This window comes from Oncorhynchus mykiss, chromosome 6 (assembly GCF_057628025.1).
Source record: "Oncorhynchus mykiss isolate SJ-2025 chromosome 6, ASM5762802v1, whole genome shotgun sequence".
Lineage (NCBI taxonomy): Eukaryota > Metazoa > Chordata > Actinopteri > Salmoniformes > Salmonidae > Oncorhynchus > Oncorhynchus mykiss.
In genome coordinates this window covers 23,284,118-23,311,282 of record NC_143027.1, presented here as the reverse complement: position 1 = coordinate 23,311,282, position 27,165 = coordinate 23,284,118, and the positions used below count along the sequence as shown (strand labels likewise).

Genomic DNA, 27,165 nt, shown 5'->3' with positions numbered 1-27,165 from the left:
TCTTGAAGTAGTTCCCACATATACTGAGCACTTTTTGGATGCTTTTCCTTCACTCTGCGGTCCAACTCATCCCAAACCATCCCCTGGGCCTGTTTTGCTGGGTCCTGTTCTGCTGGGGCCTGCTGTTGTGCCACTTGATGTGCGCTCCGGGCAAGAGTTTCAAAACTTCATATTTTTTGGGCGGCTAAAATGATAGGGTCAAACAGTAAAGTGCATTATCCTCATGATTCCTGTAACGAAAGTGTCTGTCCAGCCCCTGGGCCTGTTTTGCTGGGTCCTGTTCTGCTGGGGCCTGTTCTGCTGGGGCCTGTTCTGCTGGGTCCTGTTCTGCTGGGGCCTGTTCTGCTGGGGCCTGTTCTGCTGGGTCCTGTTCTGCTGGGTCCTGTTCTGCTGGGGCCTGTTCTGCTGGGGCCTGTTCTGCTGGGTCCTGCTGCTGTAATGAGCGAACCACTTGATGTGCTCTCCGAACGAGAGGAAAAAGGCTTCTAATTGTATTAAAGATTAAAAAGTCAAATTGCTGGAAATACATAGCGATGAAAACAACTGCTGTTGTTCTCAGCTTTCTGTGGGTATAATTTGTATTTGTAATCTCTTAATATTGAACTCAGTAGCAACTACTTTATTTTACAACCCAGATATTTGATAAGGCTTTAAATTATGAAGTGCGCGAAATGCGCATTAGCCATTGTCATGAATTTTGAGCTGACAATAGGGTATTGTTGTTTGTTATATTTTACTGTTAAAATAGGGCTCCAGAATACACCACATGAGGAAGTGAAAACTCTAAACACATTAGCTAGATCTCTAATTAAGCAATAAAGCACTCGGGTGTTTGTTTTATATAGCCAAAATAACATGGCTAAGGGCTGTATCCAGGCACTCTCTCGTGCCTTAATGCTTAATTAGAGCGCTAGCTAATTGTGTTTAGAGTTCACTTCCTCATGTGGTTAACATTAAAATATGACAAACAACAATACCCTATTGTCAACTCACAATTCATGACAATCACTGGATTAGGTTGCACATCAAAATATCTTGAATCATGCATTCCTGCTTGGACATGTTAGATTAAACAACGTATTTATTGAATAGCCTACCACCTCTATTACACAGTCTAAAGCACTGTGAATGACTTTATAAGATGAATGATAACAACAATTTGGTGCTACAAAATCATGGGCTGGTGCCACTGAAAAAGTTGGTGGCACTGTGGAAAATATTAGTCTGGAGCCCTTGTCAAGGTATGTATTATCTGCTGCAGAGTAATGTGTTCTACAGACAATTTGGCTGTTGGGAAGATAATCGTTGTGTAAGAATTTCCACAACAGATGTTAAGCCGAAGAATTTGCTGGTAGGACAAGGCTATGTATGTTTGTGCACATGGAAGTCAGTGATTTATGTTTACTATAGGTTAATGAGGCAATACAAATGTGATGTGACTAAAATATGACTAAAAAGGTCACTGGTCACTTTAAATAATGTCACTTTAATAATGTTAACACATCTTACATTACTCATCTCATATGTATATACTGCTCATCCATATATTTATATGTACATATTCTTATTCCATCCCTTTAGATTTGTGTGTATTAGGTAGTTGTTGGGAATTGTTAGATTACTTGTTAGATATTACTACACTGTCGGAACTAGAAGCACAAGCATTTCCCTACACTCACAGTAAGATCTGCTAACCATGTGTATGTGACCGATAACATTTGAGTTGCTTTAACTCACACGCACGCACGCACGCACAGACAGACAGACAGACAGACAGACAGACAGACAGACAGACAGACAGACAGACAGACAGACAGACAGACATGAGTAGAAATTCAATGCCTTAGTAATGTTCACTTAATGTACACTGACCTGCAGGCTGTGTACTCCCATGAGAAAGTGAAGTTGGAGGGGACCATCACCCAGCAATCCAAACTCATAGACTTCCTCCAGGCCAGGGTGGACCAGGGGGGCTCTAAGAAGAAAAAGGTGAGACTGGACAGCTCACAATACAGGTACAGTGACACAGAGTGCATTACAGTAATACATAGAGTGGGGCAAAAAAGTATTTAGTCAGTCACCAATTGGGCAAGTTCTCCCACTTAAAAAGATGAGAGAGGCCTGGAATTTTCATCATAGGTACACTTCAACTATGACAGACAAAATGAGAAAAAAAAATCCCGAAAATCACATTGTAGGATTTTTAATGAATTTATTTGCAAATTATGGTGGAAAATAAGTATTTGGTTAATAACAAAAGTTTATCTCAATACTTTGTTATATACCCTTTGTTGGCAATGACAGAGGTCAAACGTTTTCTGTAAGTCTTCACAAGTTTTTCACACACTGTTGCTGGTATTTTGGCCCATTCCTCCATGCAGATCTCCTCTAGAGCAGTGATGTTTTGGGGCTGTTGCTGGGCAACATGGACTTTCAACTCCCTCCAAAGATTTTCTATGGGGTTGAGATCTGGAGACTGTCTAGGCCAATCCAGGACCTTGAAATGCTTCTTACGAAGCCACTCCTTCGTTGCCCGGGCGGTGTGTTTGGGATCATTGTCATGCTGAAAGACCCAGCCACGTTTCATCTTCAATGCCCTTGCTGATGGAAGGAGGTTTTCACTCAAAATCTCACGATACATGGCCCCATTCATTCTTTCCTTTACACGGATCAGTCTTCCTGGTCCCTTTGCAGAAAAACAGCCCCAAAGCATGATGTTTCCACCCCCATGCTTCACAGTAGGTATGGTGTTCTTTGGATGCAACTCAGCATTCTTTGTCCTCCAAACACAACAAGTTGAGTTTTCACCAAAAAGTTATATTTTGGTTTCATCTGACCATATGACATTCTCCCAATCTTCTTCTGGATCATCCAAATGCTCTCTAGCAAACTTCAGACAGGCCTGGACATGTACTGGCTTAAGCAGGGAGACACGTCTGACACTGCAGGATTTGAGTCCCTGGCGGCGTAGTGTGCTACCGATGGTAGGCTTTGTTACTTTGGTCCCAGCTCTCTGCAGGTCATTCACTAGGTCTGTATGGTTCTGGGATTTTTGCTCACCGTTCTTGGGATCATTTTGACCCCACGGGGTGAGATCTTGCGTGGAGCCCCAGATCGAGGGAGATTATCAGTGGTCTTGTATGTCTTCCATTTCCTAATAATTGCTCCCACAGTTGATTTCTTCAAACCAAGCTGCTTACCTATTGCAGATTCAGTCTTCCCAGGCTGATGCAGGTCTACAATTTTGTTTCTGGTGTCCTTTGACAGCTCTTTGGTCTTGGCCATAGTGGAGTTTGGAGTGTGACTGTTTGAGGTTGTGGACAGGTGTCTTTTATACTGATAAGAAGTTCAAACAGGTGCCATTAATACAGGTAACGAGTGGAGGACAGAGGAGCCTCTTAAAGAGGTCTGTGAGATCTAGAAATCTTGCTTGTTTGTAGGTGACCAAATACTTATTTTCCACCATAATTTGCAAATAAATTCATAAAAAATCCTACAATGTGATTTTCAGGATTTTTCTTTCTCATTTTGTCTGTCATAGTTGAAGTGTACCTATGATGAAAATTACAGGCCTCTCTTATCTTTTTAAGTGGGAGAACTTGCACAATTGGTGGCTGACTAAATACTTTTTTGCCCCACTGTACATGACCATTTCCAGAGCACCTTTTCATGGACCTTTTCATTTTAGCCCAAATACTTTCTCAGAATGTTTTTCAGTGACAGTTGTGTGTGTGTTTGTGTATGTTTGTCCCAGGGTCTATTTGGGCGGCGCAGAGAGGACCTGCTGGCTGCCATGGCAGCCCAGGGCCAGTCCCAGGTGCCCCAGCAGGTATCCCCTGCACCCTCCATGAAGCCGGTGCCCCTGCAGTACAGTGACATGAAAGTGTCCCTGGACAAGGAGCGCTCCCGCTGCTCTGAGCTGGAGGATGCACTGCAGAAGATGAGACTGGAGCTGCGCTCCCTACGAGAGGAGGGTGAGGACACTGTCATCTCAAATAAACAGGAAATAATCCCACTGAAGACCACTGCTGTGGTCCAGCACATGCTATCTCACAACAAGCAGCACATCAAACTCACACCACATCAAACTTTCCCTTTATGATTTCTCTCTCTCTCTCTCTCTCTCTCTCTCTCTCTCTCTCTATACACACATCCAGCGGTCCAGTACAAACCTGTGGACCATGGTGGTACCCCTGACACCCCTGCCACAACGCGGCAGCAGAAGATGTCTGCCGTGGTGAAGTCTCCTGAGCACCAGCAGGGCCCGAGCAACCTGCTGGCTACCTCGATCTCTGGCCGCAGGAAGGAGGCTGCCCCCCCAGAGGGTGAGTCCTTCTGGAGAAGTAGTGGACATGGAAGTGTCTATGGGTCTTTCTATAAACTAGGGTACCAGTGAGGATTACCTACACTGGACAATTTGTAACAGCTCTTGATATGTTTGGTAAGAAGAATGCCCCTCTCCCCAACGGTGTGATTACTACCTCTGAGGGTTTAGAGCTTGAGGTAGAGTCACCTCATACAAGTACTTGGGAGTATGGCTAGATGGTACACTGTCCTTCTCTCAGCACATATCAAAACTGAAGGCTAAAGTTACATCTAGACTCTAGACTCCATCGTAATCTTTCACCCCAGCTAACCCTGATTCAGATGACCATCCTATCCTACTAGATTACGGAGACATAATTTATAGATCAGCAGGTAAGCAGCTAGATGTTCTTTACCATTAGGTCATCAGATTTGCCACCAATGCTCCTTATACTCACTGCACTCTATACTCTTCTGTAAACTGGTCATCTCTGTATACCCATCGCAAAGACCCACTGGTTGATGCTTATTCATAAAACCGTCTTAGGCCTCACTCCCCCCTATCTGAGATATCTACAGCAGCCCTCATCCTCCACATACAACACCCGTTCTGCCAGTCACATTATGTTAAAGTCCCAAAAGCACACACATCCCTGTGTCAATCCTCTTTTCAGTTCGCTGCAGCTAGCGACTGGAACGAGCTGCAACAAACATTCAAACTGGACAGTTTTATCTCAATTTCTTCATTCGAAGACTCAATCGTGGACACTCTTACTGACAGTTGTGGCTGCTTTGCGTGATGTATTGTTGTCTCTACCTTCTTGATCTTTGTGCTGTTGTCTGTTTCCAATAGCGTTTGTACCATGTTTTGTGCTGCTACCATGTTGTTGTCATGTTGTGTTGCTACCATGCTGTGTTGTCATGTGTTGCTGCCATGCTGTTGTCTTAGGTCTCTCTTTATGTAGTGTTGTCTCTCCTGTTGTGATGTGTATTTTGTCCTATATATTTGTTTCATTTATTTTTATTTTTAATCCCAGCCCCCGTCCCCGCAGGAGGCCGTTTGCCTTTTGGTAGACCGTCATTGTAAATAAGAATGTGTTCTTTAACTGACTTGCCTAGTTGAATAAAGGTGAAGTAAAAACGTATAAAATAAGTCATTGATAATAATCTGCCATTTTTCTTAATGTCATTACATTAAGATATAAGGGGGATCATAGCTATATTCAATACAATTCACAAGTTGATTGAAATGTTTAACCCTTTATCATGGTTGGTGTCTTGATGAATTCCAAAATCGTGTGTCATAAAACACTACTTTTCTGTACATTTATGGCAGCGTCAGTTGTCGTTATATCATATATTAAGCATTAATCAGTTAAATTAGACATTGAACTTGAATCCTGTAAGAATCCTGGATCTGGCTGTCTGACAGGTTTTTATATAGACATCTCAGAAATGCAGCGTAATTATATAACAGTTTGTGTATCCTTATGTTACAGGGTGAAAACAGTTTTCGTGGGCACAAAAAAATCCAAAATAATGAATGCAATTGCAAAATGGAATGCTTCTAACCGAAAGAGTCACCTTACCTTGATACTTAAAACCTAAATCGATACTGTCATTAATGTGGTTCTTCAATAACTATGCATAATACTTGTTGGATGCGCGATTGGTGTCCGGCTGATTAGATACACTGTGATATTTTCACACATCATCGGACCCAGGAAGGAATTTTCCAAATGACAGTCAAGTGACGGACAGCTGTTGTGATTTCACATGCAATGCAACAACCAGAGCCGGTCCTGACTTCCCTGGGGCCCTAGGAAAATTCTGCTAAGGGGCCCTCCTACCTGACCCGTGAGCCATGTAAACCATCACACCTGAGACCCCAGTGCTCCCACTACTATCCTCCCTCCTTTAAAACAGTTTGCTCCATCTGTCGGTCTAAGAATAAGTAGACCTATACAGAACAGAATGAGGTATAAACAAACAATATTTATTGAATAAAATATTTTCAATAGAATCTTAAGATAAGTGAATATTAACATAAGAAATTGTAGAAAATATAGAGCTTTGGCTCTGCTGCCTGGTAATTAGTCCAGTCCTCACAATATTATTCAATTAGCTTTGGCTATACAATGTAAACATAAGCCTATAGGCTATGGCTGTAGCTACAGTGGGGCAAAAAAGTATTTAGTCAGCCACCAATTGTGCAAGTTCTCCAACTTAAAAAGATGAGAGAGGCCTGTAATTTTCACCATAGGTACACTTCAACTATGACAGACAAAATGAGAAAACAAATCCTGAAAATCACATTTGTAGGATTTTTAATGAATTTATTTGCAAATTATGGTGGAAAATAAGTATTTGGTCAATAATAAAAGTTTATCTCAATACTTTGTTATATACCCTTTGTTGACAATGACAGAGGTCAAACGTTTTCTGTAAGTCTTTTATTGGCCAGTCTGAGATATGGCTTTTTCTTTGCAACTCTGCCTAGAAGGCCAGCGTCCCGGAGTCGCCTCTTCCATATTGACGTTGAGACTGGTGTTTTGCGGGTACTATTTAATGAAGCTGCCAGTTGAGGACTTGTGAGGCGTCTGTTTCTCAAACTAGACACTCTAATGTACTTGTCCTCTTGCTCAGTTATGCACCGGAGCCTCCCACCACTCTTTCTCTTCTGTTTAGAGCCAGTTTGTGCTGTTCTGTGAAGGCAGTAGTGCACAGCTTTGTATGAGATCTTCAGTTTCATGGCAATTTCTTGCATGGAATAGCCTTCATTTCTCAGAACAAGAATGGACTGATGAGTTTCAGAAGAAATCTCTTTGTTTTCTGGCCATTTTGAGCCTGTAATCAAACCCACAAATGCTGATGCTCCAGATACTCAACTAGTCTAAAGAAGGACAGTTTTATTGCTTCTTCAGTACAACAGTTGCAATTTTAAAATGATACACTTGGATTAGCTAACATAACGTGCCATTGGAACACAGGAGTGATGGTTGCTGATAATGGGCCTCTGTACGCCTATGTAGATATTCCATTAAAAAAATCTGCCGTTTCCAGCTACAATAGTCATTTAAAACATTAACAATGTCTACACTGTATTTCTGATCAATTTGATGTTATTTTAATGGACAAAAAAATTGCTTTTCTTTCAAAAACAAGGACATTTCTAAGTGACCCCAAACTTTTGAACGGTAGTGTACTGTATACATATCCTTTTTATATTAGTTGCAAACCATTTAGAAATGTGTATCCCAATGTCACACATTGGCCCCGTTATTTACAGAAAGACCTTATGCACAGCTAACACACACACCACCAGATGAAACATCTGTGTGGGCCTCAGCAATGTTTCCATATTTCCATATAACGCAGTATATAATAAAGCTACTTGGAACTGCAATAGTAACCAGGCAAGCTTTCCTGATGGTCACTACCATCCTGCAAATATTCATGCCTTAGATCTTTGTCCTTTTTTCTCACACTCAACAGAGAGAAGGAGGGTCACTTCTGAAAGTAAGTTCTCCTAACTCCGGAGCCCTCGGTTTTCTGTCCCATCCCTTTAACCCTCTATTCCGAATGGGCCAGATTTTAAAAGCTCTACACTGGGATCAAATGGCAGATCTTTAGGGCGGCAGGTAGCCTAGCAGTTACAACGTTGGGCCAGTAACTGAAAAGTTGCTGGTGCAGATTTGTTGTGCTCTTGAGCAAGGCACTTATCCCCAATGGCTCCTGTAAATTCCTCTGGATAAGAGTGTCTGCTAAATGTTTTAAAACATTTTGTTAACATTTAGAGTATGGTATGCTAAGTTTGGGTTTTTAATGCTTGTATTGGAGCTTCCACTTTCCAGTAATGCCCCTTTACTGAATTACACGAGCTCTAAAGTTGGTGTTCACTTCAATGAATGAGTATGTTCATCAAAAGTAACTTTACATGTCTATGCATAATGATACATACATACATAAATCATAAATAAATGTTTCTTGGTACCACCATGTTGGAATATTGTATCAATGCTCATTCCTGGCTGCTGTCAGGTAAATCATTGTAAAAATTCAATTCAAATCAGCAGATTGGATGATTAGACATTACCAGCTAACATAAAATCACCCTATCAGCTTTGGAAATCTGAAGCAATTTCCTTTACATCTGTTGACCTACACTCCAATCCATTGACCCTCACACAGCTATCTGCCCTGCAACTCAACCCAGACCTGCACACACTACATACACAGAGGTGTTTTCTTTTCAGCTTTTCAGCCTATACCGCACTGTTGGAACATATGAATCCAATTCCCTCAATAAGAAGATTCCTGGATGCATGTGTTACGTTCCAGTCATGAACTGATGGTGGATGATGCTATTAATATGATTGACCTTTTTACTTCAGATCCTTGTGAACGTTGTCTTGGTGATGCTTCCTGTTTGTTGCCTCACTTGCACAGCTGACATGGCATGGTGCACAGATTTTATTTTTCATACAATCATTGTGGTTGCTATGGATACTTTCCCTACTCACTGTCTTCTCTGGCTGTGTTCAGAGTACAGCCATCGCATGAAGGACAGTCAGAGAGACAGGGAGAGGGGGAGGCAGAGGGAGAGCGTTCACCACAACACCCCTCACCGCTTCACTGTGGGACTCAACATGAGGGCTGCCAAGTGTACTGTGTGTCTGGATACTGTGCACTTCGGTCGTCAGGCAGCCACCTGTATCGGTATGTTACGTTCCAACCATCCACTCCCTGTCACGTTGACTAGTCATGGCACATTTCTGTTGAGCAAGGCTTTTTCAGAAGGGTAGCCTGTACAGTACTGTGTTTCTGTTAGTCCTTGTCTTTAAGTGTTTTCTTCTCTCCTTCAGAATGTCACGCTTTGTGCCATCCAAAATGCTCCCGCTGTCTTCCTGCTGCGTGTGGCATGCCTGGGGACTGTGCCTTGCATATGGCTGAGGGGCTGTGCCGGGACAAAGGCAGTTCCCCTGGCCTGCAGCTCAAAGAGGCCAGTGGACATGTTCACCTGGAGGGGTGGATGAAGCAGCCCAGGTGGGTCTGGTAACTCTGGTGTGTGGACTTCATACTTTCTATTACTGTGAAACAGATTTGACTAATAGCACTATACTATAGATCAACACTGCCTGTCTGCTTGCCCTTGATCAATGTAGACTGATCCCTCATACTGTATTTGATATCATCTGAGATGGCTCTCTAGTGCTGAAGTATAATTGTAGACTACAGCATTACGCTCATCTGTCCCAGGTATTGATTGTCTGACTCTGTGTTAGTCTATGCTGCTGGCCCAGTGACAAACATGTGTGTGTTCTGCAGGAATGTGAAGCGTGGCCAGGGCTGGGAGAAGAAGTATGTGGTGCTGGATGGGACCAAGGTGACCATCTACGAAACAGAGCCCAGAGAAGGTCCTACAACTTTAATGTTCCTATAGTAAATTTGATTATGAAATACAGTGAGCTCCAAAAGTATTTGGACAGTGGCACAAATATCATAACCCCCCCCCCCCCCCCCCCCCCCCCCTCAATGCTAACTTCCCATGTTATTGTAATGGTGAGAGGTTAGCATGTCTTGGGGGTATGATATTTGTGTGTCTGTAACTTTCTCACTCAACATTATTCACGGTTCATTCAGAACTATCTGTAATCATGGTAGCATCCACATTAATGTAGGAGTGTTCAGAAACATATTCTATTCTTATTTACAATAAAAGTGACTCCAAAGTGACACAATACATTATTTACCATTCAGTTCTATTGGGCACAAAGTAATCTGAAACACAACCAAAACGAACAGTAAATGCATCCAACATACTTGTAGAGTCACAAGCTTGATGAAATCATTGTGTGCTTGGAATATGGGACCAAATACTAAACTTTTGACTACTTGAATAAACGTATAAGGGAATTTGGCCCAATACTTTTGGTCCCCTAAAATGGGGGACTACGTACAAAAATAGCTGTAATTCATAAACAGTTCACCCGATATGGATTCAAATACTCTCAAATTAAAGCTGACAGTCTGCACTTTAACCTCACAGTCATTGTATCATTTCAAATCCAAAGTGCTGAAGTACAGCAAGAAACAAATTGTGACTGTCGCAATTCTTTTGGATTCTTTTGTAGGTCGAACTCCAAGTAGCATTTTTCAAAACAAACAATTCTTATTCCGCTGGGGTAACAGTGTTCTTGATGGCTGCCAGGTGGTGTATTTTGGTCTGTGTTGTTTTCGGTACATTTTGATTTCTCTCTGTTTGTGTTGTTCAGAGTCAGTGAAGCCGTTGGAGGAGTTTGAGCTATGTCTGTCTGATGTAGACTTGATGGTGCATGGTGCTGTAGGTGCGTCTGAGCTGCCCAACACCGCCAAGTCAGGTACACCAAACTTACTCACACTCATAGCAAAGCCCTGCCACAGTAGGTGAGCTAGGATAGTGCATCAACTGGTTATAATTAGCGCTTTACTTATTAGTATCATGATCTGCTTAGGAATGGACTGTCTCCTTGTTCCCTCACTGTGCTGTGGTGTGTGTGTAGACGTGCAGTATGTGCTAAAACTGGAGTCCCACCCCCACACCTCGTGCTGGCCCGGACAGACTCTGTACTTCATGGCTCCCAGTTTCCCAGATAAACAGCGCTGGGTGGCCGTGCTGGAGTCTGTGGTGGCAGGGGGGCGAGCATCCCGGGAGAAGGCTGAGGCAGATGCAGTGAGTACCACAGTACTGTGGAGTTAAATTAGTATAATTACTTACTAATACACACAAACACACTCAACCAATCCTAAACCTAACCCTAGCCCTAAACCTACCTGTAGCCTTAACCCTAGCTTCATGTCTACATCCCAGTTCAACCCTAACCCCAGGCACAACCCTAACTCTAACCCTAGCTTCATGTCTACATCTCAGTTCAACCCTAACTCTAACCCTGGCTTCATGTCTACATCCCAGTTCAACCCTAACCCCAGGCACAACCCTAACTCTAACCCTAGCTTCATGTCTACATCCCAGTTCAACCCTAACCCCAGGCACAACCCTAACTCTAACCCTAGTGTCATGTCTACATCCCAGTTCAACCCTAACCCCAGGCACAACCCTAACTCTAACCCTAGCTTCATGTCTACATCCCAGTTCAACCCTAACCCCAGGCACAACCCTAACTCTAACCCTAGCTTCATGTCTACATCCCAGTTCAAACCTAACCCCAGGCACAACCCTAACTCTAACCCTAGCTTCATGTCTACATCCCAGTTCAACCCTAACCCCAGGCACAACCCTAACTCTAACCCTAGCTTCATGTCCACATCCCAGTTCAACCCTAACTCTAACCCTAGTGTCATGTCTACATCCCAGTTCAACCCTAACCCCAGGCACAACCCTAACTCTAACCCTAGCTTCATGTCTACATCCCAGTTCAACCCTAACCCCAGGCACAACCCTAACTCTAACCCTAGCTTCATGTCTACATCCCAGTTCAAACCTAACCCCAGGCACAACCCTAACTCTAACGCTAGCTTCATGTCTACATCCCAGTTCAACCCTAACCCCAGGCACAACCCTAACTCTAACCCTAGCTTCACGTCCACATCCCAGTTCAACCCTAACAATAGCCTCAGCCAATAGCTGTCATTGATGTCAGGGCTGCCAGGTGGATAGGCCCTTGTTTCCCTTGGCTAATGTTTTTAAGGTATTTGCTGTCTAGCTGCCTCAGGTCTGACTCATCAAGGGTTAAAACATATTTTTTTTACTGTATGGGGTTTATCCATAATACTTTACCACCACAGTGCATTTACAATTACCATCAGTTGTTTTCTTTAACACAGCATACTTGTGATGAATATGATGCATCCATTAAATGTTTATGAATGACTTGTAGTGGTTTACTGCAGTTGTAAAGTTTTGTGAGCAAACCTCTGATGTCTATTGTACTGAATGTGTCGTTAATTGTCCCTCTTCTTCTCTCTCTGTCTCTTTCGCTCTCTCTTTCTCTCACACCTGTGTGTTGCTTTTTCATCATGTCATACTGTATGTCCCTGTATGTGGGCATGTTTCGTTGATTTGCTGTATTCTGCCCGTTCTATGGGGTTTCACTGCACACCGGCTGCTGTGTCCAAAAGACAGATGGTTCTGCCTCCTCTGGTCCAGGTAAAGAGTCCAACGAGGCTGCTGTTATCTGCTTTCCTGTTGATACCAGACACACAGCCACTTAATACAGACAATTACAATGAAATTACAATCACAATACATTTTCAATTACAGTACTACATTAGAATTACAATATTGAGAACAATGCTGTGCATGTTTGTCTTGAATGTGTGTTCATCTTTCCTGCTGTGACCACACGCTGTTTTTCCCACAGTCCTTACTATTGTTTCCTCTATTGTCATATCAACGTTGTGTTTACTGTGATTGTCTGACTGTTATAGCACCTGGCAACTATCAGACATGATTGTGTTTTGTTTAATATCTTTGCTTAGATATATTGTGATTAGATTATTTGGTAGTCTTTTTGCTGGATATTGATTCACTTAAATGTTAGATTTCTGATGTTCTTCGAGGTGTGGAACTTTCAAGATGAATGAACATAGACTCATCACAAACCTATTACATGGATATAACCAGACCTATGCTTGTGATAGGCCTTCCTGTAGCCAGGACAAGTGGTCTGGAAGTACAGTGCCTTGCGAAAGTATTCGGCCCCCTTGAACTTTGCGACCTTTTGCCACATTTCAGGCTTCAAACATGAAGATATAAAACTGTATTTTTTTGTGAAGAATCAACAACAAGTGGGACACAATCATGAAGTGGAACGACATTTATTGGATATTTCAAACTTTTTTAACAAATCAAAAACTGAAAAATTGGGCGTGCAAAATTATTCAGCCCCCTTAAGTTAATACTTTGTAGCGCCACCTTTTGCTGCGATTACAGCTGTAAGTCGCTTGGGGTTTGTCTCTATCAGTTTTGCACATCGAGAGACTGACATTTTTTCCCATTCCTCCTTGCAAAACAGCTCGAGCTCAGTGAGGTTGGATGGAGAGCATTTGTGAACAGCAGTTTTCAGTTCTTTCCACAGATTCTCGATTGGATTCAGGTCTGGACTTTGACTTGGCCATTCTAACACCTGGATATGTTTATTTTTGAACCATTCCATTGTAGATTTTGCTTTATGTTTTGGATCATTGTCTTGTTGGAAGACAAATCTCCGTCCCAGTCTCAGGTCTTTTGCAGACTCCATCAGGTTTTCTTCCAGAATGGTCCTGTATTTGGCTCCATCCATCTTCCCATCAATTTTAACCGTCTTCCCTGTCCCTGCTGAAGAAAAGCAGGCCCAAACCATGATGCTGCCACCACCATGTTTGACAGTGGGGATGGTGTGTTCAGCTGTGTTGCTTTTACGCCAAACATAACGTTTTGCATTGTTGCCAAAAAGTTCAATTTTGGTTTCATCTGACCAAAGCACCTTCTTCCACATGTTTGGTGTGTCTCCCAGGTGGCTTGTGGCAAACTTTAAACGACACTTTTTATGGATATCTTTAAGAAATGGCTTTCTTCTTGCCACTCTTCCATAAAGGCCAGATTTGTGCAATATACGACTGATTGTTGTCCTATGGACAGAGGCTCCCACCTCAGCTGTAGATCTCTGCAGTTCATCCAGAGTGATCATGGGCCTCTTGGCTGCATCTCTGATCAGTCTTCTCCTTGTATGAGCTGAAAGTTTAGAGGGACGGCCAGGTCTTGGTAGATTTGCAGTGGTCTGATACTCCTTCCATTTCAATATTATCGCTTGCACAGTGCTCCTTGGGATGTTTAAAGCTTGGGAAATCTTTTTGTATCCAAATCCGGCTTTAAACTTCTTCACAACAGTATCTCGGACCTGCCTGGTGTGTTCCTTGTTCTTCATGATGCTCTCTGCGCTTTTAACGGACCTCTGAGACTATCACAGTGCAGGTGCATTTATACGGAGACTTGATTACACACAGGTGGATTGTATTTATCATCATTAGTCATTTAGGTCAACATTGGATCATTCAGAGATCCTCACTGAACTTCTGGAGAGAGTTTGCTGCACTGAAAGTAAAGGGGCTGAATAATTTTGCACGCCCAATTTTTCAGTTTTTGATTTGTTAAAAAAGTTTGAAATATCCAATAAATGTCGTTCCACCTCATGATTGTGTCCCACTTGTTGTTGATTCTTCACAAAAAAATACAGTTTTATATCTTTATGTTTGAAGCCTGAAATGTAGCAAAAGGTCGCAAAGTTCAAGGGGGCCGAATACTTTCGCAAGGCACTGTACCATCAACTTTCACTTCTCCCACCCTGTAGCTTCTCTCTACCCCTGTTCACTCTGCCAGAATACACTGTCTCTCTGCCCCCTGTTCACTCTGCCAGGATACACTGTCTCTCTGCCCCTGTTCACTCTGCCAGAATACACTGTCTCTCTACCCCTGTTCACTCTGCCGGAATACACTGTCTCTCCACCCTGTGTTCACTCTGCCAGAATACACTGTCTCTCTACCCTGTGTTCACTCTGCCAGGATACACTGTCTCTCTGCCCCTGTTCACTCTGCCAGAATACACTGTCTCTCTACCCTGTGTTCACTCTGCCAGAATACACTGTCTCTCTACCCTGTGTTCACTCTGCCAGGATACACTGCCTTTCTGCCCCCTGTTCACTCTGCCAGGATACACTGTCTCTCTGCCCCATGTTCACTCTGCCAGGATACACTGTCTCTCTACCCCCTGTTCACTCTGCCAGAATACACTGTCTCTGCCAGAATACACTGTCTCTCTACCCCCTGTTCACTCTGCCAGGATACACTGTCTCTCTACCCCCTGTTCACTCTGCCAGGATACACTGTCTCTCTACCCCCTGTTCACTCTGCCAGAATACACTGTCTCTGCCAGAATACACTGTCTCTGCCAGAATACACTGTCTCTCTACCATGTGTTCACTCTGCCAGAATACACTGTCTCTTTCCCCCTGTTCACACTGCCAGAATACACTTTCTCTCTACCCTGTGTTCACTCTGCCAGAATACACTGTCTCTCTACCCCCTGTTCACTCTGCCAGAATACACTGTCTCTCTACCCCCTGTTCACTCTGCCAGAATACACTGTCTCTCTACCCCCTGTTCACTCTGCCAGAATACACTGTCTCTCTGCCCCCTGTTCACTCTGCCAGAATACACTCTCTCTACCCCCTGTTCACTCTGCCAGAATACACTGTCTCTCTACCCCCTGTTCACTCTGCCAGAATACACTGTCTCTCTGCCCCCTGTTCACTCTGCCAGAATACACTGTCTCTCTGCCCCCTGTTCACTCTGCCAGAATACACTGTCTCTCTGCCCCCTGTTCACTCTGCCAGGATACACTGTCTCTCTACCCCCTGTTCACTCTGCCGGAATACATTGTCTCTCTGCCCCCTGTTCACTCTGCCAGGATACACTGTCTCTCTACCCCCTGTTCACTCTGCCAGGATACACTGTCTCTCTACCCCCTGTTCACTCTGCCAGAATACACTGTCTCTCTACCCTGTTCACTCTGCCAGGATACACTGTCTCTCTGCCCCCTGTTCACTCTGCCAGGATACACTGTCTCGTCCAGAATACACTGCCTCTCTACCCCCTGTTCACTCTGCCAGGATACACTGTCTCTCTACCCCCTGTTCACTCTGCCAGGATACACTGTCTCTCTACCCCTGTTCACTCTGCCAGAATACACTGTCTCTCTTTAATACACTGTCTCCACCCCAACCTACCTGCACATAGACCCCCTCTCTCTCTGTTCCTATACAAACCCTGACAGATTCCCGATTTGACTGAAGCTAAGCCTCCTTTTCTCCCCCGTCCACCAGAAACTGCTGGGGAACTCTCTGCTGAAGCTGGAGGGTGATGACAGACTTGACATCAACTGTACTCTCCCCCTCACAGACCAGGTAATATAATGGCAAGCATATATTTGTCATGTACTGTCATGTTGTGTCTTGTCTCTGTCCTTTCCCTTCACCCTGTCTCCCTCTGCTGGTCGTTGTTAGGTTACCTTTTCTCCCCCGCTTTCCCCCAGCTGTTCCTTGTCTCCTCTAACTACCCATTCACCCCGTTTCCCACCTGTTCCCTTTTTCCCTCTGATTAGGTCCCTATATCTCTCTCTGTTTCTGTTCCTGTCCTTGTCGGATTCTTGTTTGTTGTGTTTCATGCCTGAGCCAGACTATCGTCATGTTTGCTGTAACCTTGTCCTGTCCTGTCGGAATCTGCCGGTCTATCTGAGCCTACCTATGTTTGGTTATTAAAGAAGCTCTGTTTAAGTTAGTTCGCTTTTGGGTCCTCATTCACTCACCATAACAGAAGAATCCGACCAAGAATGGACCCAGCGACTTCGGATCCTCTCCACTCAGCCGTCGGGATCCAGGGAGCGATGCTAGGCAGACACGAGCAGGAAGTGTCTGCTGCTCGACATGCCGTTGAGACCCTGGCCACCCAAGTCTCCAACCTCACAGAACAGGTTCACCATCTCCGCCTCGATCCACCGGCCACTTCCAGGGCTTTCGAATCTCCGGAGCCCAGAATCAATAACCCGCCGTGTTACTCTGGGGAGCCCACTGAATGCCGCTCGTTCCTCACCCAGTGTGATATTGTGTTTTCTCTCCAGCCCAACACTTACTCCAGGAGCACTGCTCGTGTCGCCTACGTCATATCTCTCCTTATTGGACGGGCTCGTGAGTGGGGCACGGCAATCTGGGAGGCAAGGGCTGAGTGTACTAACCAGTATCAAGACTTTAAGGAGGAGATGATACGGGTTTTTGATCGATCTGTTTTTGGGGAGGAGGCTTCCAGGGCCCTGTCTTCCCTATGTCAAGGCAATCGATCCATAACAGACTACTCTATTGAGTTTCGCACTCTTGCTGTCTCCAGTGGCTGGAACGAGCCGGCCTTGCTCGCTCGTCTTCTGGAGGGTTTCCGCGCAGAGGTAAAGGATGAGATTCTCTCCCGGGAGGTTCCTTCCAGCGTGGATTCCTTGATTGAACTCGCTATTCGCATTGAGCGACGGGTTGATCTTCGTCACCGAGCTCGTGGAAAGGAGCTCGCGCTCTCCGTCGCCTCCCTCTCCGCATCACTACCATCTTCCTCTGCCGGCTCGGGTGCTGAGCCCATGCAGCTGGGAGGTATCCGCATCTCGACTAAGGAGAGGGAACGGAGAATCACCAACCGCCTCTGTCTCTATTGCGGTTCCGCTGGTCATTTTGTCACTTCATGTCCAGTAAAAGGCCAGAGCTCGTCAGTAAGCGGAGGGCTACTGGTGAGCGCTACTACTCCTGTCTCTCCTTCAAGATCCTGCACTACCTTGTCGGTCCATCTACGCTGGACCGGTTCGTCAGCTTCCTGCAGTGCCTTAATAGACTCTGGGGCGGAGGGCTGTTTTATGGACGAGACCTGGGCTCGGGAACATGACATTCCTCTCAGACAGTTAAAGGAGCCCACGGCCTTGTTCGCCCTGGATGGTAGTCCTCTCCCCAGGATTCAGCGTGAGACGCTACCTTTAACCCTCACTGTTTCTGGTAATCATAGTGAAACCATTTCTTTTTTAATTTTTCGTTCACCTTTTACACCTGTTGTTTTGGGCCATCCCTGGCTAGTTTGTCATAATCCTTCCATTAATTGGTCTAGTAATTCTATCCTCTCCTGGAACGTCTCTTGTCATGTGAAATGTTTAATGTCTGCTATCCCTCCTGTTTCCTCTGTCTCTTCTTCACAGGAGGAGCCTGGTGATTTGACAGGGGTGCCGGAGGAATATCACGATCTGCGCACGGTGTTCAGTCGGTCCAGGGCCACCTCTCTTCCTCCACACCGGTCGTATGATTGTAGTATTGATCTCCTTCCGGGAACCACCCCCCCCCCGGGGTAGACTATACTCTCTGTCGGCTCCCGAACGTAAGGCTCTCGAAGATTATTTGTCTGTAGCTCTTGACGCCGGTACCATAGTCCCCTCCTCCTCTCCCGCCGGAGCGGGGTTTTTTTTTGTCAAGAAGAAGGACGGGTCTCTGCGCCCCTGCATAGATTATCGAGGGCTGAATGACATAACAGTGAAGAATCGTTATCCGCTTCCTCTTATGTCTTCAGCCTTCGAGATCCTGCAGGGAGCCAGGTTTTTCACTAAGTTGGACCTTCGTAACGCTTACCATCTCGTGCGCATCAGGGAGGGGGACGAGTGGAAGACGGCGTTTAACACTCCGTTAGGGCACTTTGAATACCGGGTTCTTCCTTTCGGCCTCGCTAACGCTCCAGCTGTCTTTCAGGCATTAGTCAATGATGTCCTGAGAGACATGCTGAACATCTTTGTTTTCGTTTACCTTGACGATATCCTGATTTTTTCACCGTCACTCCAGATTCATGTTCAGCACGTTCGACGTGTCCTCCAGCGCCTTTTAGAGAATTGTCTTTTTGTGAAGGCTGAGAAGTGCACTTTTCATGCCCCCTCCGTCACATTTCTCGGTTCTGTTATTTCCGCTGAAGGCATTAAGATGGATCCCGCTAAGGTCCAAGCTGTCATTGATTGGCCCGTCCCTAAGTCACGCGTCGAGCTGCAGCGCTTTCTCGGCTTCGCGAACTTCTATCGTCGTTTCATCCGTAATTTCGGTCAGGTGGCAGCTCCTCTCACAGCCCTTACTTCTGTCAAGACGTGCTTTAAGTGGTCCGTTTCCGCCCAGGGAGCTTTTGATCTCCTCAAGAATCGTTTTACATCCGCTCCTATCCTTGTTACACCTGACGTCTCTAGACAGTTCGTTGTCGAGGTTGACGCGTCAGAGGTGGGCGTGGGAGCCATCCTTTCTCAGCGCTCCCTCTCTGACGACAAGGTCCACCCATGCGCGTATTTTTCTCATCGCCTGTCGCCGTCGGAAATGTAACTATGATGTGGGTAACCGCGAACTGCTCGCCATCCGGTTAGCCCTAGGCGAATGGCGACAGTGGTTGGAGGGGGCGACCGTTCCTTTTGTCGTTTGGACTGACCATAGGAACCTTGAGTACATCCGTTCTGCCAAACGACTTAATGCGCGTCAGGCGCGTTGGGCGCTGTTTTTCGCTCGTTTCGAGTTCGTGATTTCTTATCGTCCGGGCTCTAAGAACACCAAGCCTGATGCTTTGTCTCGTCTCTTCAGTTCTTCAGTAGCCTCCACTGACCCCGAGGGGATTCTCCCTGAGGGGCGTGTTGTCGGGTTGACTGTCTGGGGAATTGAGAGGCAGGTAAAACAAGCGCTCACTCACACTCCGTCGCCGCGCGCTTGTCCTAGGAACCTTCTTTTCGTTCCCGTTCCTACTCGTCTGGCCGTTCTTCAGTGGGCTCACTCTGCCAAGTTAGCCGGCCACCCTGGCGTTCGGGGTACGCTTGCTTCCATTCGCCAGCGTTTTTGGTGGCCCACCCGGGAGCATGACACGTGTCGTTTCGTGGCTGCTTGTTCGGTCTGCGCGCAGACTAAGTCCGGTAACTCTCCTCCTGCCGGCCGTCTCAGGCCGCTTCCTATTCCCTCTCGACCGTGGTCTCACATCGCCTTAGATTTTGTCACCGGACTGCCTTCGTCAGCGGGGAAGACTGTTATTCTTACGGTTGTCGATAGGTTCTCTAAGGCGGCTCATTTCATTCCCCTTGCTAAGCTTCCTTCTGCTAAAGAGACGGCACAAATCATCATCGAGAATGTTTTCAGAATTCATGGCCTTCCGTCAGACGTCGTTTCGGACAGAGGTCCGCAATTCACGTCTCAATTTTGGAGGGAGTTTTGCCGTTTGATTGGGGCTTCCGTCAGTCTCTCTTCCGGCTTTCACCCCCAGTCTAACGGTCAAGCAGAACGGGCCAATCAGACTATTGGTCGCATCTTACGCAGTCTTTCTTTTCGTAACCCTGCGTCTTGGTCAGAACAGCTCCCCTGGGCAGAATACGCCCACAACTCGCTTCCTTCGTCTGCGACCGGGCTATCTCCTTTTCAGAGTAGCCTCGGGTACCAGCCTCCGCTGTTCTCATCTCAGTTCGCCGAGTCCAGCGTCCCCTCCGCTCAGGCTTTTGTCCAACGTTGCGAGCGCACCTGGAAGAGGGTCAGGTCTGCACTTTGCCGTTATAGGACGCAGACTGTGAGGGCTGCTAATAAGCGTAGAACTAAGAGTCCTAGATATTGTCGCGGTCAGAGAGTTTGGCTCTCCACTCCACTCAGAACCTTCCCCTTAAGACGGCTTCTCGCAAGTTGACCCCGCGGTTCATTGGTCCGTTCCGTATTTCTCGGGTCATTAATCCTGTCGCAGTTCGACTTCTTCTTCCGCGATACCTTCGTCGCGTCCACCCGGTCTTCCATGTCTCCTGCATCAAGCCCGTCCTTCGCGCCCCCGCTCGTCTTCCCCCCCCCCCCCCATCCTTGTCGAGGGCGCACCCATCTACAGGGTCCGTAGAATTTTGGACATGCGTCCTCGGGGCCGTGGTCACCAGTACCTCGTAGATTGGGAGGGGTACGGTCCTGAGGAGAGGAGTTGGGTTCCCTCTCGGGACGTGCTGGACCGTGCGCTGATCGAGGATTTCCTCCGTTGCCGCCAGGTTTCCTCCTCGAGTGCGCCAGGAGGCGCTCGGTGAGTGGGGGGGTACTGTCATGTACTGTCATGTTGTGTCTTGTCTCTGTCCTTTCCCTTCACCCTGTCTCCCTCTGCTGGTCGTTGTTAGGTTACCTTTTCTCCCCCGCTTTCCCCCAGCTGTTCCTTGTCTCCTCTAACTACCCATTCACCCCGTTTCCCACCTGTTCCCTTTTTCCCTCTGATTAGGTCCCTATATCTCTCTCTGTTTCTGTTCCTGTCCTTGTCGGATTCTTGTTTGTTGTGTTTCATGCCTGAGCCAGACTATCGTCATGTTTGCTGTAACCTTGTCCTGTCCTGTCGGAATCTGCCGGTCTATCTGAGCCTACCTATGTTTGGTTATTAAAGAAGCTCTGTTTAAGTTAGTTCGCTTTTGGGTCCTCATTCACTCACCATAACAATATTGGGCAACAGCCAACCAGCCATTGAGTGTTATGGGTAGATTTGTTTTTTCCCTGTGTTGTTAACACACAGTACCAGTCAAAAGTTTGGACACACCTAGTCATTCCGGGATTTTTCTTTATTTTTAACGCTTTCTACATTGGAGAATAATAGTGAAGACATCAAAACTATTAAATAACACATGGAATCATGTAGTAACCAGGTTTGTAGGCCTCCTTGCTCACACACGCTTTTTCAGTTCTGCCCACAAAATTTCTATAGGATTGAGGTCAGGGCTTTGTGATGGCCACTCCAATACCTTGACTTTGTTGTCATTAAGCCATTTTGCCACAACTTTGGAAGTATGCATGGGGTCATTGTCCGTAAGACCCATTTGCGACCAAGCTTTAACTTCCTGACTGATGTCATGAGATATTGCTTCAATATATCCACTTAATTGTCCTTTCTAATGATGCCATCTATTTTGTGAAGTGCCCCAGTCCCTCCTGCAGCAAAGCACCCCCACAACATGATGCTGCCAACCCCGTGCTTCACTGTTGGGATGATGTTCATCGGCTTGCAAGCCTCCCCCTTTTTCCTCCAAACATAACGATGGTCATGTTCTGAGATTGATTTGTACTTTTCTCACCAAAGTACGTTCATCTCTAGGAGACAGAACACGTCTCCTTCCTGAGTTATATGATGGCTGCGTGGTCCCATGGTGTTTATACTTGCGTACTATTGTTTGTACAGATGAACGTGGTACTTTCAGGTTTTTGGAAATTGCTCCCAAGGATGAACCAGACTTGTGGAGGTCTACAATTTATTTCTGAGGTCTTGCCTGATTTCTTTTGATTTTCCCATGATGTCAAGCAAAGATGCACTGAGTTTGAAGGTAGGCCTTGAAATACATCCACAGGTACACCTCCAATTGACTCAAATGTGGTCAATTAGCCTGTCAGAACATTCTAAAGCCATGACACCATTTTCTGGAATTTTCCAAGCTGTTTAAAGGCACAGTCAACTTAGTGTATGTAAACTTCTGACCCACTGGAATTGTGATACAGTAAATTATAAGTGAAATAATCTGTAAACAATTGTTGGAAAAATGACTTGTGTCATGCACAAAGTAGATGTCCTAACCGACTTGCCAAAACTATAGTTTGTTAACAAGAAATGTGTGGAGTGGTTGAAAAACGAGTTTGAAAACTTCAATCTCAGTGTATGTAAACTTCCGACTTCAACTGTAGCTGTCATCAAGGCAGAGAGTGGCTACTTTGAAGAATCTGTTTAACACTTTTTAGTTACTACATAATTCCAATGTAAAAATCAGTAAAAATAAACTCAAACTTTTGACTGGTACTGTATATTCACTTCATGTAGTGCCACAGTGTACAATACACTCTCAGTGATGTGAGTCTGGCCTCTCCCCTCCCACAGATAGTGTTAGTGGGCTCTGAGGAGGGTCTGTACGCCCTGAATCTGATCAAGAACTCCCTGACCCACATCCCTGGCCTGGGCTCCGTCTTCCAGATCCACATCATGAAAGAACATGAAAAGCTGCTGATGATTGTTGGTGAGACAGCCGACTTGACTCCACCAGTGATAACAGCACATATACATTTATTTGTCAGCCAGACTGAATTGAATATAGGTGTAATGTCTGTGTTTGGCCTGTAGGGGATGAGAGGGCGCTGTGTCTGGTGGAGATTAAAAAGGTGAAGCAGTCTCTGGCCCAGTCCCACCTGCCTGCCCAGTCTGAACTGGAACCATTTATCTTTGAGACGGTCAAGGGATGCCACCTCTTCTCTGCAGGCAGAGTAAGTCCACTGGTTTTCAATGGTTTGGGGACATTGTTTCAGTTGGTTATCCCTTGGCAGAAGAAATGTTTATCCCTTATGCTAGCTGTGTGGCTGATGTTGTGAATTTGTCTGTCTACAGATAGATAATGGGCCTTGTATCTGTGCTGCAATGCCGAACAAGATTACAATTCTGCGTTACAATGATAACCTCAACAAGTTCTGCATTCGCAAGGTGAGTATCACCTCAATGTGCACTACACAGAAATAATCAGATGGAATGATAAACACATCATTTTCTGGTTACAGAGGACATTTAATGAATCCTCAAGACAGCTCACAGTGACTAGACATGCACCTCATTTATATTGAACTGTACCTGAAGAAAATCTGTTCCTCCTATCAGTTAATCAGTTGTATTCCCTCACTAGTCCCCTAACGCCCTCCTTCCTCCACCCCTCTATCAGGAGATAGAGACTCTGGAGCCCTGCAGCTGCCTCCACCTGACCAGCTACAGCATCATCATCGGCACCAACAAGTTCTATGAGGTTGAGATGAAGCAGTATGTTCTGGAGGGTTAGTGGGCTTTTTGGAGTTTTTTGTTGCTGTACAGTTTCTCTCAGTAAACCCACTGGAACTCATGTGTACCAAGAAATGAAATGTTGCCAATCCAAAAGTGCTACATGTAAATTAGCCACTCTACTGCACATTTTAAAGGTTGATGCCACAAAATCATTCCCATGACATTTCTTTATCTGTGACAGAGAGCATGTTGTACTCTGTGTCGCCCCTGTAGAGTTCCTGGATAAGAAGGATGTGTCTCTGGCCTCGGCGGTGTTTGCTTCCTCCTGCCACAGCTTCCCCATCTCCATAATGCAGGTCACCAGCACTCTGCAGAAGGAGGAGTACCTGCTCTGCTTCCATGGTGAGATCTGCCTTGACATTTGCAATTTAAATAAATGTATCAACATCTGTGATATTGTATTACCTGTTTTACTGTACATATTGGAAGAAATAGTGTGTTGTATTTCCCACACACAACCTATGTACTGTATATTGCCCACAGAATGATTGTAAAACATTCCAAGGTGCATTCTTCTACACCATTGTTCTGTCACAGAGTTTGGAGTGTTTGTGGACGCATATGGACGAAGGAGCCGCACTGAAGAGATCAAATGGAGTCGTCTGCCCCTGGCCTTCGGTGTGTATAGAAAACCTTTGTCTTCATACAGTACATTTCTAACAAAGTGGTATACGTTGTGGTGGATTTGACCCAATATTGTCATGACGTGCTACGAATGTATGTGCCATGCCTTTTGTAATGGTACCCTTTCCTCTCGGTCTTGCACAGCTTACAGAGAGCCCTACCTGTTTGTGACATATTTTAACTCTTTGGATGTGATCGAGGTCCAGGGACATGCTGCTCTTGGGTAAAGGAAAACGACTGAAATACAAACTTACACAATAAGAACTTGATTATGACAAATGCATCAGTATCCATCTGAGTATGTAACCACAATCAATAAGACAAATTGAGAATAACACATAGTACAATAATGTTCCGTGTCTGATGCTAATTGTTCTATTCATCCATTGTGTTAAATGGCAGACGTTATTGATTTATTTGTCCAGTAGGCCATTAAGCATGATGTTATTGCTTCCTCTCAACTCACTGAATTGAATGTTGGGTAGTGTATTTCCAGACTTAATCCTAACCCTGCCTCTCTATGTACCTGTGTGTAGCCCTCCAGTGCTAGCCCACCTGGACATCCCTAACCCCCGTTACCTGGGTCCAGCCATCTCTTCTGGGGCCATCTACCTGGCCTCCTCCTACCAGAACAAGCTGCGGGTCATCTGCTGCAAGGGCAACCTGGTCAGGGAGTCTGGGGAGTTGCAGAGGACCGGCTCTAGCCGCGGGTGAGCTCTCCCTGTCATGTTCTAAACCTTTAGCTAATGGCCCTGTACCATCAACTACTTCTATGGTGAAGGGTAGTACTTGCACATACAAGTAAACAAAGGAAACACTGGGTTATAAGTCTAATGCTAAATGTTGGAAGGGTATACAGTGCCACCTGCTGTTTAGAGTTTTCATTGCTGATACTTAGCAAAGTTTGGCAGCCAAATATATTTTAGCCATTGTTTCAATTAAAGCCAAAATCTGTAGTCATGGTTTTATCGATCTGACTTTTGTCTCATTTGAGCTGAAACGACAGCCTATTTGTCTCCATACATTTGTCTTCTGCTCTGGCATCTACAGCAGCCCCAGTAAGAGAGGACCACCTACATACACAGAGCACATCTCCAAGCGTCTGGCCTCGGGCCCTAGCAGCCATGAGGGGCTTCACCGTGAGCCCAGCACACCACACCGCTTCCGGGAGGGCCGAACTGAGTTCCGGCGGGACAAGTCCCCGGCGCGCCCCCTGGACAGAGAGAAGTCCCCAGGCCCCAGACTGGACAGCCGCAGAGAGAGGTCCCCTGGGAGGTTTGACGACCGCCAACGTCTCCACTCCGGCTCTGACCGCCGCACACAGCTCACCCCTGTCAACAAGGTACCGTTACACAGCCACACTAGGAATTATATCTCAATTACATCGACTGCCCAATATTTTTTATGATCGATTGTAAAGTTGGCACACTCAATAGTGCAGTACTACATATGAGTAGAGTTGATCTTCTGTGACCGAGTCTCTATGGCTATCTATCTCTGTATTTTAGGTGTGGGACCAGTCATCTGTGTGAGTAACACAAGGAGAGGTTTAGGAGAGAGGAGCTGTGTGATCCTCTGTCCACATGGCTACACCATCTAAGGGTGACAAACCAGAAAACCCATCGCCTGTATATAGTGCAATCTGGATTCATATGCCAACACACTATTGCACTGGGGAAATGTCCTTTGACAATCTTGTCCTTTCTTATATGTGTATTCATTGCTATGGTCCTATGGCAGATAGTTGTTCAACAGAGCAGCATTAGCAGGGAACCCCTGTGGATCTAATGGGTCGAGGATATGAACCTTTATAAGTACTAAAATCAAAGTTGTAAATATTGTTCCAGTTTTTATAGCGAAAGGGAATAGTAGGCTGGTACAGCCAAGTCTATATTTTTTAAGGACGTATTTCTAATGATGTTGCAGGGAGAGAAATCTCATCTCAAAATCTCATCATCATCCCAGATGCAATACTGTAATTTTTGCTTTTCTCTGGACGGTCAATCAAGCCAACATTTAATCACCCATGTACTGTACAAATAATATGGGTTCCGAGAAGGCAATACTCATGAGCTTTTCACTTTGTACTTGAGATTAAGGGCTCTAGTCAATCTGCATCGCAGAAATTCAGCTTTACAGCATGATTGAAATTTATAAGCAATGTTAGTGGTTTAGCGGAGACTGCATTCACGGTAAACACTGCATGTCGGCTCAATCTGAAATGACCTTTACATTTCTATCATGGAATCTGTAACACTTCAGCTTTAAAGACTGAATAGAGCCCTAACTGTGCAGGATTCCAAATTCATTGTTTCTACATGACCAGTCTTCTTTTTGATTAAATGGACTTTGATATCTAATCGCATATGATTGTTTAATAACAGTTAGTCTTACCATACTAATGGACAAAATAAATGTTAAGTATATTTAATACAAGGAACACTTGTAGCCTAAGAAGAATAAGACGCCTATAAACTTAGTCTTTGATTTGAACCAGCAGGCAGTGGAGCTGCTTATTATGGTACAGATGTCCTGTTCTTACTTCTGTGCAGTGAACTAACTATGAAGTCCAGTAATCGTCAGGGTTCGTCACTATTAATCGCTTCTTTTTCAATTGATAAAATATGACATTTGTCACATCAGAAGAGCATGAGTCATTTAGAGCAGCAGTTGCTTTTTTTTACCTTGATTTTTGCTTTGTGTTTCTGTCATGTAGTCACATGAATTTGTATTCAATAAGTATACATTGTTGCAAGACAACTAAAAGGTTTTTGTACATACATTAAAGATGATTGACCTACCCTGGCAATGTGTCAAGATATGTACCATACATCTTACATATTTTCATTTTGCATGAGAAACTA

The 27,165-nt window shown here is 45.1% G+C and overlaps 1 protein-coding gene across 2 annotated transcripts in view; it reads left to right on the top strand.

Annotated features, from left to right (window-relative positions):
- LOC110525124 (citron rho-interacting kinase) overlaps nucleotides 1–27,111 on the top strand; it is a 99,464-nt gene extending 72,353 nt beyond the window's left edge. The window contains exons 20-39 of one of the 2 annotated variants that reach the window (XM_090237271.1): nucleotides 1,879–1,989; nucleotides 3,755–3,974; nucleotides 4,158–4,325; nucleotides 8,851–9,024; nucleotides 9,171–9,351; nucleotides 9,634–9,722; nucleotides 10,581–10,685; nucleotides 10,848–11,015; nucleotides 12,405–12,451; nucleotides 16,165–16,245; nucleotides 22,736–22,871; nucleotides 22,976–23,115; nucleotides 23,237–23,329; nucleotides 23,562–23,670; nucleotides 23,891–24,019; nucleotides 24,215–24,295; nucleotides 24,446–24,524; nucleotides 24,838–25,011; nucleotides 25,352–25,643; nucleotides 25,810–27,111. In XM_090237271.1, the coding sequence (XP_090093397.1) occupies nucleotides 1,879–1,989; nucleotides 3,755–3,974; nucleotides 4,158–4,325; nucleotides 8,851–9,024; nucleotides 9,171–9,351; nucleotides 9,634–9,722; nucleotides 10,581–10,685; nucleotides 10,848–11,015; nucleotides 12,405–12,451; nucleotides 16,165–16,245; nucleotides 22,736–22,871; nucleotides 22,976–23,115; nucleotides 23,237–23,329; nucleotides 23,562–23,670; nucleotides 23,891–24,019; nucleotides 24,215–24,295; nucleotides 24,446–24,524; nucleotides 24,838–25,011; nucleotides 25,352–25,643; nucleotides 25,810–25,833 (2,601 nt within the window). In that variant the 3' untranslated portion in view covers nucleotides 25,834–27,111. Of the gene's footprint in view, nucleotides 1–1,878; nucleotides 1,990–3,754; nucleotides 3,975–4,157; nucleotides 4,326–8,850; nucleotides 9,025–9,170; nucleotides 9,352–9,633; nucleotides 9,723–10,580; nucleotides 10,686–10,847; nucleotides 11,018–12,404; nucleotides 12,452–16,164; nucleotides 16,246–22,735; nucleotides 22,872–22,975; nucleotides 23,116–23,236; nucleotides 23,330–23,561; nucleotides 23,671–23,890; nucleotides 24,020–24,214; nucleotides 24,296–24,445; nucleotides 24,525–24,837; nucleotides 25,012–25,351; nucleotides 25,644–25,809 lie in introns of both variants that reach the window. The other variant, XM_036979640.2, reaches the window with a different exon arrangement.
- Nucleotides 27,112–27,165: the final 54 nt, after the last annotated feature.